This window comes from Gavia stellata, chromosome 23 (assembly GCF_030936135.1).
Source record: "Gavia stellata isolate bGavSte3 chromosome 23, bGavSte3.hap2, whole genome shotgun sequence".
Lineage (NCBI taxonomy): Eukaryota > Metazoa > Chordata > Aves > Gaviiformes > Gaviidae > Gavia > Gavia stellata.
In genome coordinates, this window is record NC_082616.1 from 5822294 (window position 1) to 5836752 (window position 14459).

The window sequence follows — 14459 nt, forward strand, 5'->3', positions numbered from 1 at the left end:
TGAGACTAGCTCCTGGTTCACCCCCATCTGCAGCACCATAAACCTCTGAAGGCATGAAGATAAGCTATCTTCACTTCTGTGATTCTACATACAGTGAAAGATGAGGGAAGATGACTTGAGGAGCCCTTCTTTCGGGGATGGGTGGAAAGGCTAAGAGATTTACTAATTTCACTTCTAGAATAATTGTCTCCAAGTCGTATCTCTCTGCCCTGTTTCCTTTTCTGTGGTTTAGCCCGTTCTGGGAAGATACAAAAGATTTCATGGTTGTTGAAGTCTTACGTAAAACATTCATTTCTCCCTTCTACGCATTAACATGAATTGTGTAGGTTAGGTAACAATATTATATCTGAATCTGATTTTCCTGCACATTTTCTGGAATGACTATATCAACAATTTAGTTCTTGAACTGATGACATTGCGCATCTGGATAGTTTATTATTTGGTGGTGGTGGTTTGTTTCTTCTAGAAATCCATTTCCAGCTTGGAATTCATTTAGAAATAGTCAAGAGAATAGTCAAGGGAGAAAAAAATGTTCTTCAAGAAATGTGACCTGTTCCAGAGTATACTTAGTGATACAACTTGACATTTTTCTGGCGTGTTTGTATTTCTAGTCTGACTACAAATCTGGCTTAACAAAATGGAGCCAAATATCTTCCTTAAGAGTACCCCCAGTGGACTGTAATAAATTGCCTGGAAATGTAATTCCAAGCTCAAAGGTCAGAGTGTGTGGTATAGGTCAGGAAACCTTCTGCTTTTTCTGCTCCTTCTTGATCAAGGTCTACAGGCATTCCAAAGAGAATAATTTGATTTTGTAGGATTTATAAACTGGTCTGTTTTCATTAAAATTTATGTTTGACTAATGTCTTATGCTGTTACTATTCATTATGTCTGTCTAATCAGCACTATGTATCTAAAGTAAGAGAGTAAGAAAGCTTCATCAGAAGACTATTCAATTCAGTCTGAACAGAGTCAATCATATTTTCATTCCTGTGAGTCTGTTCAGGTCTTTTTTGCAAGGGTTTTTTGCGCTAGTGTGGCTAACAGCACAATATGGTCTTTTAGCCTTGCATATCAATTTTAAAAACCATTTGTTTGGGTTTTTTTTAACAACTGATAAACTCTGTCAGTTGGCAGGCTTGTATTCTGGATACAGACAAGAGATGCACATTTTCTTTTTATTCTGAAGCATTCACTACATTGTCTACTTAAGTAGAAAGAATGCACAATTTGAGAACTGCAGGACACTTCAATTACATTTATAAGTATATAAACTAATTTCTCTTTAAAACACCCTGGGAGTGGAGTAATGTCATATGTTTGCCTGCACTGTTGTGATGCTTCTCTCTACTGCTCTGTGAAAAATACAGTAAAACCATTTTTTCTAAGTGTTCTTTTCTGTTGACTTGTTTATGCCATTTGAATATTGCTGCCTCCGTAAGGTAAACAAATATTCAGCGGATTTTTATTGCTTTGGGTCTAGCTGTTTTTTCTTAGCTTTTCAGCCTTTTTTCACATCTGACATTAAAGTATTGACTACAAGAAAACGAGATGCGTTTAGAGGTTCTATTCATAGGTAAATCATGCTCTCATGCATAAGCTTGAATAAATGTGTGCATGTCCTATATTTGCACTTAGGTTTAAAGAAGAAGCCAGAATCAGTTGAAAGTACCTCAGAAGATGAAGATGAAGTTGAAAAACAGAAGGTAAAGTGGCTTAAAATGTTAAGAATTACAGATGTTGCATTGCCTGAATTCTGCAAATATTTGTGTTACCTGTTTGTGAGTGGAACTAAAATCCATAGGACAGCAGTAGAAGGAAACTGTATCATTTTAATAGCGAGAGCTTTTGGAACAAAAATTACCAAGAAGAGTGGTAGACGGTCCATGCTTTGATGTTCTAAGATTACGCCATGGTATCTTTCTGGGAGATTATAGTTGAACACAGCTCAACACTGAAATGGAAGGGTGCAGAAGCCATACTGGTGGAGCTGATTGTCCCTGTAGCTTTAAAGCTATCCCAGTATGTTTGCGTGTTGGGCAGTGCTGAACGTTTACTTTTAACATCAGCATGGTATGAAACATTTGTGTGTTCAAACCTTGTCCTGTAGACTTTCAACCTTGAAGATTGAATTGTTTGCTATTGAATGTTTGCTTTTCATTCTTTCTCAGAACAAGTTAACTAAATAAATGTATTAAATTCATACATGTTAATTTTTATTTTGCTATGTAAATATCAATAGAAAATTGTGTCCGTTCGTGATTTCTGAGTTATGGTCTACAATTTTTGGATTAGATTATTAATACGTTTAAAAGTTGAGTGTGGATATTTGCATTTATTTTAGATCTAATAAAAAGGAAATCAAGTATTGTATTTAATATTACACCTCAAAATGTTAAAAGAATGTTGTTATGGATGAAATAATACTGCCCTGACAACCCTATTTCAACTCATTTATATGTGTGTAGACTGATACAGACTTTATTAATGGGCTGCTATATTTTCCATAGAAAATTTCATTGTGTACATGGACTTTCTTATTTTGTAACAGGCTGAAATGGCCTTACTTATGATGGATGACGAGGATGATGCCAGAAAACATTTTAATTATAAAAAGATTGTAGAACAACAGAATTTGAGCAAGAAGAAAAAGAAGCTGTTAATGAAAAAGAAAGAACTCCTAGAAGATGACTTCCAGGTAATGGTATACCCTTGATTTTGAGGCTCAGCTAGAACCTTTGGTAATATCAGTTATTTTCAGGACAAATTTGGTGGTCTCATGTCCTTTTCCTCCCTTACTCTTTCTGAAGGAGAAGAACCTAGATCTACCTTTTTAGGGAGTTACAGGCTGTTTTCAAAAAGCAAGAAATATTCTGACAGAAGGTTGAAGGGGGACAGTTTTAAACTCTGGGTAAGATAACAAGAGACTATTTATGCAAGGCCTTGTACAACTCATTGCCTAAAAAACTCATTTGTATGTTTGTTCTGATGGGTATCCGCTGCTTCTTTCGTCCTGGTCAGTTCTCAACAACAAACCTTTCCTTGGTCTGTCGATAGAGGCATATACAGGATTTGTACAAGCGTTCACTTGCCTGTTTTAACAATAGTATCTTCTGGCTCTCTACCTCACACTCGCTGGGATTTTGAGACCGGAGCAGTTCCAGGAATTGTGAACATTCTCATGAGCTATGACTCCTTAAGCAGCTCATATTTTATTGTGTTTAAAAGCTTTCCTATCATGGGTAAAGGTTACCTAAAATAAATACTCCTTTTCTGCCTTCAGGTAAATGTTGCCGATACAAGATTCCAAGCCATGTTTACTTCTCCCCTGTTTAATTTGGATCCTTCAGATCCAAATTTCAAGAAGACAAAAGCAGTAGAAAAGATCTTGGAAGAGAAAGCTCGCCGAAGAGAAGAAAAGGAGCAAGATCTTAAAGAGACAAGCAAGGGGCAGGAGAACAAGACGGCAAAGAAAGGAGAAGTTGCTAGGAAAGCCATAGATCCTGCCTTGTCAATGCTAATAAAGTCCGTCAAAAATAAAACGGAAGAGTTTCAGGCAAGGAAGAAGCAGAAATTCAAATAACGGAACTTTATTTTTACTCAGACTTTACTTTAGTCTCAGTTCTTCTAACTGGTGACGTCTATTAAATTTACTACAGCCTGCTCTGATTCCTATCCCCCTAAAGTTTCCCAAGAAGTCACTTAATTATGGTGGTGAGTTTTTAAGTAACTAGAGTGATAATCACTCTTTTCTTCTGCCACAACAAATGCTGTTTTGTACTATTATTGAAAAACTACACCTTGAAAACACGTAAGGAATTTATGGTTTTGGGGCAGTTTGGTTTGTATCATGCTGTCTCTTAAAGATAACAGAAGTGCTGAAGATGGCTACAAAACGTGGTCGTAATTACGGTTGTATCTATAAATAAGAAAAACACTTCTGCAGAAGTTACAGAAGGCTGTAAAACATACCTCTGCTGATAAAGAAGGTAGTAATATAACTAAGAATGGAAGAAATTTTATATACAGGGTTTTTGTATATTTTTAAAAGATTACTTATATGCTTCATTAATTTCTCCTTTAAATACTTGAGGACTTCCTGGATAATAGAACTAATTAACGGACATATTGCCATTTAGAAGAGTTGCATTAATATATATCGGAAATAAATGGTTTAAATTGGCCTGAAGGAATTTTAGGCACTTAACTGTGTTTTCTTCTTCTGCGCCTAAATGAAATTATGTCAAAATTAAACTTTTTACTATTAATATTGCATTCCCATTAATACAGTTACACTTACACAAAGTCTTCCAGCATTGCAAGTGTTTAAAAAAAAAAAAAAAAGAAATAAGTCAAAGGCAGGTCTAGATGATACAATTTTAGAAACCCTGTTGTTTGACCATGTTGGTATTGGTGTCACTGATGAAGGTATCAATGGTGCAGGGAAAATACAGTAGGTAGAAAATTATATTTCTTCCCTGGAGTGTGGGGATTGATTTGTTGTATGTTTTGGTTTGGTTTGGGTTTTTTTAAGTGTTTGCTGTATCAGCTCTAATGGAAATACAACATAGTATCAAAAAAGAATGAAAATTTTAGAAACAAGGAGCTGAAAGGTAATTTGTAATTTAAAGAAGTATCATTAATTACTAAGACATTCTACTTATTTAAAGAAAGAATTCTATTAACACAGAGGTTAGAAACTATAGATAATCAAAACTGGTGTTTATATGAAGTAAATATATGTCAATGTGTCAAGGAGATTATGGAATCAGATGCAGCTCATGAGATGCTCTATAGTTAATGGCCAAAATGGACAAAGTAATTAAGGGACACAATATAGAAATACAGGTGGAGATGGTTTTTACAAGAGTGCTTTGCAATGATGTGCCTGAGGAGTACTTGCAGACCTCAAACATTTTAAATGGAATTGCTCTTCATAAACATTTGAACATCTTAGATTAATTTTCAAGTAGCTAACTGAAAAAGTCAAGGAGATACTGCAGTCTTTTGTACGTAACTTTGACCCAGCTTCTGGGGCTTCTTAGCCTTTCAATCAATATGGCAGGACCTGACAAACCCATGTTTTGTAGTTTGAACTGACCAGCTGTGACGGGGAGAACAAGGAAAACTTGTCCCACGGGACGTGGCAGGAAGCTTCTGAACGTGGGTGTACAGTGGAGAACAGCATAATGATATTCACCAAGATAGGAATTTACAAAGAAAGAGGAAAGAAAGACGCTTTGGGAAACAGAATTTTCCACCAAGGGAAGTGTTCCTGCATCTCTATCAAACAGGAGAGCCAGTGGTTACTACTTAAGAAAATGTTAAGTGTCTTAGAAGATGAGATGCCCCTGAGGGGACACCTTGGTTGGGAAGAACTGCAGGATCCATCCCAGCATGCATTTTAGATGGGAAATTTCTGGTCTGTTTATAAAATGATTACGTCTAAATCCTCTCCCCCCCCCCCTTTTTTTTTAAACCAAGTTACTAAGTATGAATTGCTAATGGCTCAAATCTCATCATCTAATCTCCGTAATTCCAGAATAATGCTAAAAAAGTCTGAAGTAATTTCTTCTGTGTTTTCAGCAGAAGCGTATCTCAGAAGTCCGGTAAGAAGTGGTCATGTCTCATCTAGAATGCCAATGCCCTTGGTGCAAACAAAACAAAGGATGTTTTTGACTGTTGCATCCTTTTAAACATGAAAATAGGATCTACAAGTTCTAACCGCTGAACTTTAAAATGTGATGTCATTTTTCCCTTTCATTAAATGTCATGTCACCAGCAAAAGTGACAGCAATTAAGTAAAATAATACATTAAAAAACAGGACTGTTAAAAGTGAGACAGAACTAATTTACTAGCAGCTTATGGAGGTCTGCTATAAAGTAGTTTGTTTCCAAGTTGGCAGCTTTCAAAGCTCATACTAGAGTGTAAGCCAGACATTTAAAGATCTAACATTACAAGTGGAAATCACAAGAGGGTTTGATTTATTTAAAAACTGAGAAAGATCAGACAACCAGAGATGAAGAGCCACGTATGTTTTCTATTATTCCTTCCTTCTAAAAATTAAATGTATTATTTCCAATTAATAGCAAGTTGGCTTTTTGTTCTTTTCATATTTCAGTAGTGTCCAAAAATAACAGTAAGTTGTGCCATGACATATTTTTTTAGCAAACAAAACAAGCAACCAAAATACTGTGAGGTTTTTTAAAATAAAGTCTTAGAAACTTATGTTATATACAATACATATTTAAACTACTAGAGTAATTAGGTTGTTTTGCACTTGTCTTAAATCATGAGTTAAATATCTCAACCTCAGTTCTGTAGCTATGATAAGAACAACAAAAGTAATAGTTCTGATAGCACAGTAATATTCATTATTCTTTATTTCATAGAATACTTTAAAAAAACTGCAACCTTCCAAATGTAAAAATGTACCTTTTCATGCACAGGACTGTGTTACTGTATTCCTGTAAAAAGCAAGACAAGGTGGCAGAAAGGTCTATCATCTTGTGTATTTTTCTGTGCTTGACAAATGGTGTTATAAATGGGAATATTTTTGTCTGGGCTCTGGATCCAATCTAGATTAATGTCACTTAAGGTCATTATTACTTTATATCCTCATCACTAACATATGAGTAATCCCTGCTCGGTACTGTTCCAGCTCTGTATTTCAGCCATGCAATAGTACGCAAGTTTTAAACAACGTTGCTTCTAGCCTCCAGTGAGTGCCCTGGCAAACCTTGCTCCTGTCCTGTTCTCAGAGACACTAGATCCAAAGGCTGGTTGCCAAGTTTTCATGGGCAAATGCTCTTGGATTGTGTCCCATGCGCTCCTCGGCACTGCACGGATTCCTTGGCTTTGCCCTCAAACCCTGCCCAATGCACTGAGACCTTTCTCGTTTTATATTTCTGGGACAAGGAAGGAGGGAAAGGACAATTGAGGCAGATAGGGTTTGTATTGACTTCCGACAGCATGAGTCAAAGGTTGACATTGTAAGTCGGAACTACAACAGAAAAACTGCCCATCGCAGTCAGCAACGTGTGTGGCTGAACTGCTGCTCAGATGGGCTGGCAGTTTGTCCATGGAAAATATATTTAAGTCTTAACAGAAGTGGTTACCAAAAGGACTAAGAATAGCAAAGTGACTGTTTTAGGATGGCTGTGATTTGTACAGGTGATCAAGAGTTAAAATAATTTCTGTGGAGTGCAAACCCCCTAAGCATAAGCTTCTTCCCCTCCTCATTCTCCCATCTGCTTTTCCCCTTGGGTTAATGCCTGGGCAATCAGAGGGGGAGTGGGTGTGTGAGCTGCCCCAAGAAGGGATGCCTTGGGCTCTAGGAGGATTTTGGGGCAGGGCAGGGCAGCCTGAGCTGTTGGTCCTCTTCCTGAAAGAGTTCTGCAAAAGTAACGGCTGAGCAGCACCATCAGGGAGACAGCCTGAGAAGATGCACGGTGACGCACGATGCCCCTCGTGTTAACCAGGGGTTGTTCTGAAGGGTGTCCTGACAGCCAGAGGTGGGAAAGGTGGTCAGTAATTCCCAAACCAACTGCAAGTTACGCATTTTTTTTTTTCACGTGTTTCTCATTTGGTGAATTTTGGAGCTCTGTATGAGGAAAATAAATATGAATGCCTAAGAACCAAAACATGTCAGACAGAAAATCAAGCACGGTATGTGTGAAATCAGCTCTGGCATTTGTTTCAGCTACATAAACGTATGCTCTTTTGTGAGCTGTAGTCTGACAGGAAAATGCCATGAAGAGAAGCAGTCTTCATTATTCTCTATTTTGGTGTCCAAGTGCTCGACTTTGCAAAATAACTGTTTTGTTAGCAGAGTTTTAATTTTAATTTATTATAATTAAATAAAACCCACAACCCTTCTGCTCCATGGAAGCCCACTTGCCTCATGTATGGCTCATCACCTTCTCAATCCAGAGGACCAGACTGACCACTCCAACACACGTCCCAGCTGTTAGCAGTGAATGGCAGTGTGCTGCGTATGGCCTTCTGTGGAGTTTACTGAGTCAAAGGGATGCTGCACAAGGTGATGGCTATAAAGCTACTTGCAACGCTCTTGTTTTAGCATCAAAACAGGTGTGGCAGACCGGTGACACCTAAAAGGAGACAGTAACGAACTTAAATGCACAAAGTACAAATTCTGTCCTGCAATAAACTTGCATCAATTTTTTGCACGGACTTCACCTCTCCAAAACATGAATTTGCTGATAGAGCTTATGAGCTAGTTGGAGGGATGAGAATGGATTTCTTTTTCTCCTCATTTTACATCCTGAAGATCAGAACTTCCCCAATAAGCGAATGATTCTGCCAGTTATTCTTATAGCTTCACAGTTAATTTAAGTATCCTGAACTCTCTTTGTTGCACTTGGATCCATATCACAGAATTTGAAGAGGAGGATGTTGCGAAGACTGCCCTACTGAAATTGTGTCACACCTTGAGTGCAATAAACCAACTTTGGTTTGGACTAAATCATTACCGAGGGAGAGCTGCGGAAAGCAACCATGCAGGTCAAAACCCATAAACATAGCGAGATGATAAAACTTGTGGAGAAAAACTAGTCCAGGATTTACTTAGTCATCAACTTGGCCCGTTTTGCCAAAATATGTACTTTTAAATTGTCATATTTAAATCTGCACCATGCTTTGTGTGGGCATGAAAAGAAACAATTTCTGACTCTGAAAACCACTGTTCTGTGAGTCCTGGCTTCCTGATTTCCCGTAGCGGTTGATGGGGAGATGACTGTCCTGCTACAGTGGCCAGTATGTACCCAGTATGCATATAACTCACTTTCCATCTCTGAGGAAAAAAGACAAAACCTTGCAGGGGTTTACTAATAGTGGTTATTTTGGCAATGGCTGAAGAATGCATATTTGAAGTTTCATTTTTTAAAAGTCCCATGTCTTATGATTTGGCCCCCATCTAGTTACAACTGTGAAAGCTGGCTGAGGGAAGATCGCAATCACACTGAGTTAAGAGTTTTTTGAGATGCGATGGAACAAGCGTTGGAAATAACCATGTGTGGGTGTTGAGCAGCCAGGAGTACATGGAATGCTATTTAGACAGGTCCAGGACGCTAGAGTATTTTCCTCATGTAAAGCGGCTCATTATCTGGAAAACACATTATTTTACTGGCTGGAAGTCAAAGAAGGGGCCTTTTCATAGGCAGAGGAAACAACAAGCGTGCCTGGAGAAGACTGCAGGCTTATTTATGCTACCTGCAAAGATCAGCCAGTCTTTCATGGGGATTAATAACGTGGTATCTGAGTGGATTGATTCTAGCCTTTACAATAGCCTTCAGGGGTTCTCCTTTTGCATACAATCATTCAGATAACAATTCCTGTTCATATTTGTTGGTGCATTCAGCTTCTTTTACTGTTGACTGTAGAACTGAGTTGCAAAGTTCCTAAATTAAACGGTTGATATAGGGCTGTATTTTTATGTGCTTGCCTTGTTGTTCTCACCCCCCCACCACTTCCCAGACAAATTCTTCATTAAAGTGTTAAAGTTGTTTTGAATTGATTGTTTAAGCTTGTCCTCTCATCTGGGTCAAAAGGGATAGGAAAGGGATGTGAGTCTTCTCCTCTTCTACTGCCTTTACTCAGCTCTTCTGTCCTTCAACAGATGTCCTAAAGCTCTGAAACCTCCCAACCCAAAGGTTCAATTATTTGTTGCCTGGAATGCCTTCTTTTGTAAAGCAGGGATAGAGTGGTTTTGTGAGGTCAGGATGTCTATTCAAAGCAGCTTTCCTGCTGCCCCACAAAAAAGCTAAAGGAGATCTAAACTGTGATGAAAAGCCTACCTTTCTTGTCTCCCACTATTAAATTGAATATTCTGTGTCACTGCACCTGAGGGCCACAGCTTAGCATCTCCAGCTCCAAATGCTAGTCTGCCTTGAAGTGAAGTAGCTGAATTACTTCGCTATAGGTTTCTTAATGAATTTGTGTCATCCTACAAATAAAACCCAGCAGTCTTGGATGGGTTGTAACTAGCGGAGGTATCAAATGGTTTCTCTCTTTTCTTTGTACTTTGTCCACATCATCTCAACAGAGTATGGTATCTGAATGTATGTTGTCAGATACGTGGGCCTGATTTGACAGAACCTCATAGACGCATACTGTATTGCCTCAACTTACTCAAAGAAGCTCCAAAATTTATCTCTGCAAGGAATTTCCTCAGTGAAGGAACTACAGGACACGTTTAGAGCATCCACCCTAATCTCGTTTGACAAGAGTTTATACTCCTGAGTCTGAAACAGGAGTTGTGAGGCAGCAGAGACAGAGGTGGGATTTCGTCTTGTTTCCCTTAGCTGAGGCAAATAATTTTGCTTGGCATGGTGTTAAGCAACTTACTGAGTTTAACAGCAAATGCATACCCCTTGCACATGGCTCCTAACTGAGCGTCGCTTCTGAAAAGTCTTCTCAAAATCCTGGTCAAAGGAGAAGTTTCCAGCTGTGTTGTGTTAAAGTGCTTCTTGTAGGGATGTGCTTGTACCCACGTGAATGTCCATGGGTCTGCCTGGCTGCAAACACATTTAAATTCTTCTTTCTGAGCACATGGGATCACCCCACTCAACGTTTGGTCAAAAAAATAGAAAGTACCCACTCTTTGAGCTTCTATTTCAGGAAATGGAGGGTGTTGGTATTAAAATAATCACTTTAAGTTCCAAGAAGTAATTAAGCAGTGGCATATATGTCTGCATTCTTACCTCAAATTTTATTTAATTAATGGTTTCATTATAGCATAGCATGTTAGATGAAGCCTTACTGAAGCCTCTGAGCTTGAACAGCCACTTTTATTCTGAATAAATTAAAGCAGTAGATAAAAATAAGCTTTTTATCAAATTAGGAAGTAAAACGAGTAGAGTCTGCTTCAAAACACAGGCAAGTGCAAGAAGAAATCTAAGATAATCAACAAGAAATAGAACAAAACCAAAACCAGGCATTAAAACACAGCTGGAAACTTTGTAAAAGGAATACAGGAAGCCTTTCATTTCAAACCTGTATGCTGAGGAATGATTTACAGAATGAGATCACCTTTTTATTGGAGTAGCACCACAAATCTAGAGAAGAGCGAGGACCAGAAAATAGGAAAAACCAAGAAATACTTGGCCAGTTTGGAAGCTGTCACCGGGAGCAAGAGACAAGTTAAGCACAAGCATCAAAAAACAAGGGAAAACAGACATTTGGATTTGAAATCCAGTTCTCCTGGAGAACAAGGTAGCACCAAACACTGATGATGTTTTTAGCTTCCCCCCTAAAGAAAGAAGGGCTCTGTGATCACGCTGTCCATCCATCAGTCTGTCAGCTTACTTTCATAATTTGAACCTGCTGGCCAACTTCAAGGAGATTTGACGGAAGGGTCAAATCAAAATATGTGTAGCTCGGAGTCAGGCACATGTTGTGCTGCCTCTTTCTTAGCCGACAGACAGGAGAGGTGGACAGAGAAAGGGAAAACGAGGGGCAGAAGGTCCATAGGACCTTATACAGGACATAGAGATGAATGCACAAGGTCGAATCGAAGCTGCTTGGGTGTAGTGGCCAACACTGTGTGTCGAAGAAAGGCTGCAGCCAGAAGGCAGGACAGGCTGCAACACTTCCACACAACACCGTCCCTTTCCCCAAAAACCACGTTGTCCTAGCTCAAATGTAACTATTGCCATCTGAGAGGCAAAAAAAGTACTTTGTGGAATCTCCTTGGTTCATTTCAGCATCACTGTCAAGACTAATGAGGACTTTTTAAAAAAAAATTGGCAACAGAGCAACTCGCAACTGGGATTTGGACCTCACGTTAAAATCTGTGAAAGGAGGACAAAGATTTTCTAAGGTTTGTGGACTTGACATTATTTCCTTCTAGTTTTATCCAACAGAAGAGGAAGCACCTGGTAATGTGGAAGACAAAAGCCGATCTCCGTAAGCCACATAGTTTTGTGTGCCAAAAACGTGTGTTGAAAAAGGAGACTTGCATTTGTTCTTGACATTTTTTGAATCGTTAAAAAAATTTAAGGCTGCTCTGTGAAAAAAAAAGTCAATAATACAAAAATTAATGGAAGCACATTGTTATTTATTGGGGAAAAAAGCCATAAAAGGGGTTTCTGTGATTATAAGGCAGGCCAGGAAGGAGCCTCCTGAATGCCTGGGGAAGATCCTGCATAGGAAGATTAGGACACAGTGGAGATGGAATAAAGTCTGGGGGTAAAAAGGTTAGTTTCCAGATTTTTTTTGTTTGGGTCTCAACAGTTCAGTGCTCAAATTTCTGTTGATGTTTAATATAGGATATAACTTCTTTACAAGATGGTGGCCACAGGCTAAAATGTATTCACTACAAATGTGAGACCAGATTGCGTTTGTCTTACATGGTAATGATGGTAAGAAGTGTAACTGTTCTATTACTAGTTATTATTTACTTTGAAATGTATTTTGGCTAGTCAGTGAAATTCGTGCCAGAGGAAGTAACTGTAGAAACTTAATTTGTAAAAATTCCCTTTAAAAGATGTAGTTTGGCTGAAGCAGGTGATTTTCTGACAGCTTGTTTGCAGAGAACGAATGATACTGTCCACTGTGGTAGGAACCATTGCAAAGGCTACACGCTAAGCTTGTTTTTAGGAAAAGAAAATGGTAGAGGAGTTGAAATCTGTTTCATCTAGAGAGGTCAGGAGAATCTTTTGTATGAAATATAACCTATCACTTCTCACACTGGACCTTGAGCAAGAGATTGGGGAAAACTCTTTACCGAATTCTGCAAAAGGAACAAATGTGTTCTGATCTTTTAAAAAATTTACAGTTTAAACTTGAAAAAGCTGACCTTTGCAAATGAAAATTTGAGGCATCAGCTAAGATGTAAGCCTGTAAGAACATCTAAGCCTACAATGTAAGCCTGTAAGAACATCTGGTCTAGTTTCATAATCCTACAAAGAGCAGGGGCCGTAAGTGTGAAGGCACTTTGGGAACTGTAGACAATGTGGACGGGGATAAATGAAGTGGTACACACGTACGCAGCTGGTTTCCAAGACTGATGGCAACGATCATTGGAGAAGGTATGAAGGAAATGGTATTTAGATGTAGCTGCCCTCATTTCTGGGAAGGCAGCTTTAGAAAATGACACTGGGAGAGCTGATGTTGAGTCCCCTTTACAGCAAAATGGGCAGAAATTAATAGGAACTCAATATTCCTGTAACAGTACACAAGACTTAAATGCCCATTGGAGGAGGGAGATGCAAAATATCTGACCGGTGTGAAGATTTCCTGACAGGACTACTATGAAGAACATTTATTTGTAATCAGTCAGTTTTGTTCAGGCCAGGTATCTTAAGCGGTACGTCTGCTGGGAGCAAGGTTAACAAAAACTACCCAAATTCTTACGCAAGATGCATCAGACGTTGGTCTCATTTTTCATTAGGTTTTGCTCGGTGGCAACAGCCACCTGAGAGGAAATTACCGAAGGCGAGGGAAAGAAAAGCAGCCGGACGGCCCAGCAGCCCCGGAGAAGGCCGGGAAGTGGGCTGGGGGCTGGCGGGGCAGAGCTGCTTCACAGGCAGGTGCGTGCGCCGTGCCCGCCTCCCACCCTCACTCCCCACAGCCCCGGGCCCGGCTCCTCCTTGCCCGGGCAGCGCCTTCACCGGCGCCTTCCCCTCGGGGAGGCTGCGGCCGCCATTTCCCCCACCTCGCGGGGAAGCCGCCGCCCGCGCTCCCGCTCTTTCTCTCCCTCGCAGACGCCCCCTGAGCCCTGACAGGCGGCAAACACACACTGACGCCCCTCAGAGCCGGTCCGCCCAGCCTGAGAGAGAAAGCGGGGGCGCCCTGCCCTTTAGCTGCAGCTACAACGCCCTCCCTCGGGCCGAGCCCCCGCCCCCCGCCGCGATTGGCCTTCCCGCGGCAGCTGGCGAGGCATTCGCCTTCCGAGCCGCCAATCGGCGTTACGATGTTTCCGGTCGCCTGGCTCGTCTCGCCCAATCGGCGGGAGGCGGTGGGCGGGACGCCTCATCCTCACCGAGGCAACGGGCGGGCGGACGGTTCCGGGTGTGCGCGAGGCTGACGGCGGTGGAGGGTGAGTGCTTCGCGCCTGGTTCCGCCCTGCCCCGCCTTAGCCCGCCGATCTCCGCCTCTCCCCGGCCTGTGCTCTCCCACCTCCCCGTGCCCGCGCTCTCTTATCCTCCCTCTGGGGCTTCGCGGGCGGCGGTGGGGCGTAACGGCCGCGCCGCGAGACGGCTGCGCGGGCTCGAGCGGTCCGCGCGCCGCCGCCGGCGGGGGCTCCCCGGGGTGACGTCACCCCCGCCGCTGCGGCCCCACCTCCCGGGGGGGGAGGCGGTGTCCCCGGGCGTTGCCACGGCGATGCCGCGGCCGGCGGGGCCTGGCGGTGGCTCCCCGGGGGCTCCCCGGGCGGCGGCCGTTGCCTCCCTGAGGGGATAACGGGGCTGGGGGTGCGGCGGGCTGCGCCTCCTTCCCGCGC

At 41.3% G+C, this 14459-nt stretch overlaps 1 protein-coding gene across 1 annotated transcript in view; it reads left to right on the plus strand.

Moving 5' to 3' along the window:
- Positions 1-4025, plus strand: part of ESF1 (ESF1 nucleolar pre-rRNA processing protein homolog) — a 30767-nt gene extending 26742 nt beyond the window's left edge. Inside the window, exons 12-14 of the mRNA XM_059828537.1 lie at positions 1636-1703; positions 2549-2695; positions 3281-4025. Of these exons, the coding sequence (XP_059684520.1) occupies positions 1636-1703; positions 2549-2695; positions 3281-3580 (515 nt within the window). The 3' untranslated portion in view covers positions 3581-4025. The remainder of the gene's footprint in view (positions 1-1635; positions 1704-2548; positions 2696-3280) is intronic.
- Positions 4026-14459: the final 10434 nt, after the last annotated feature.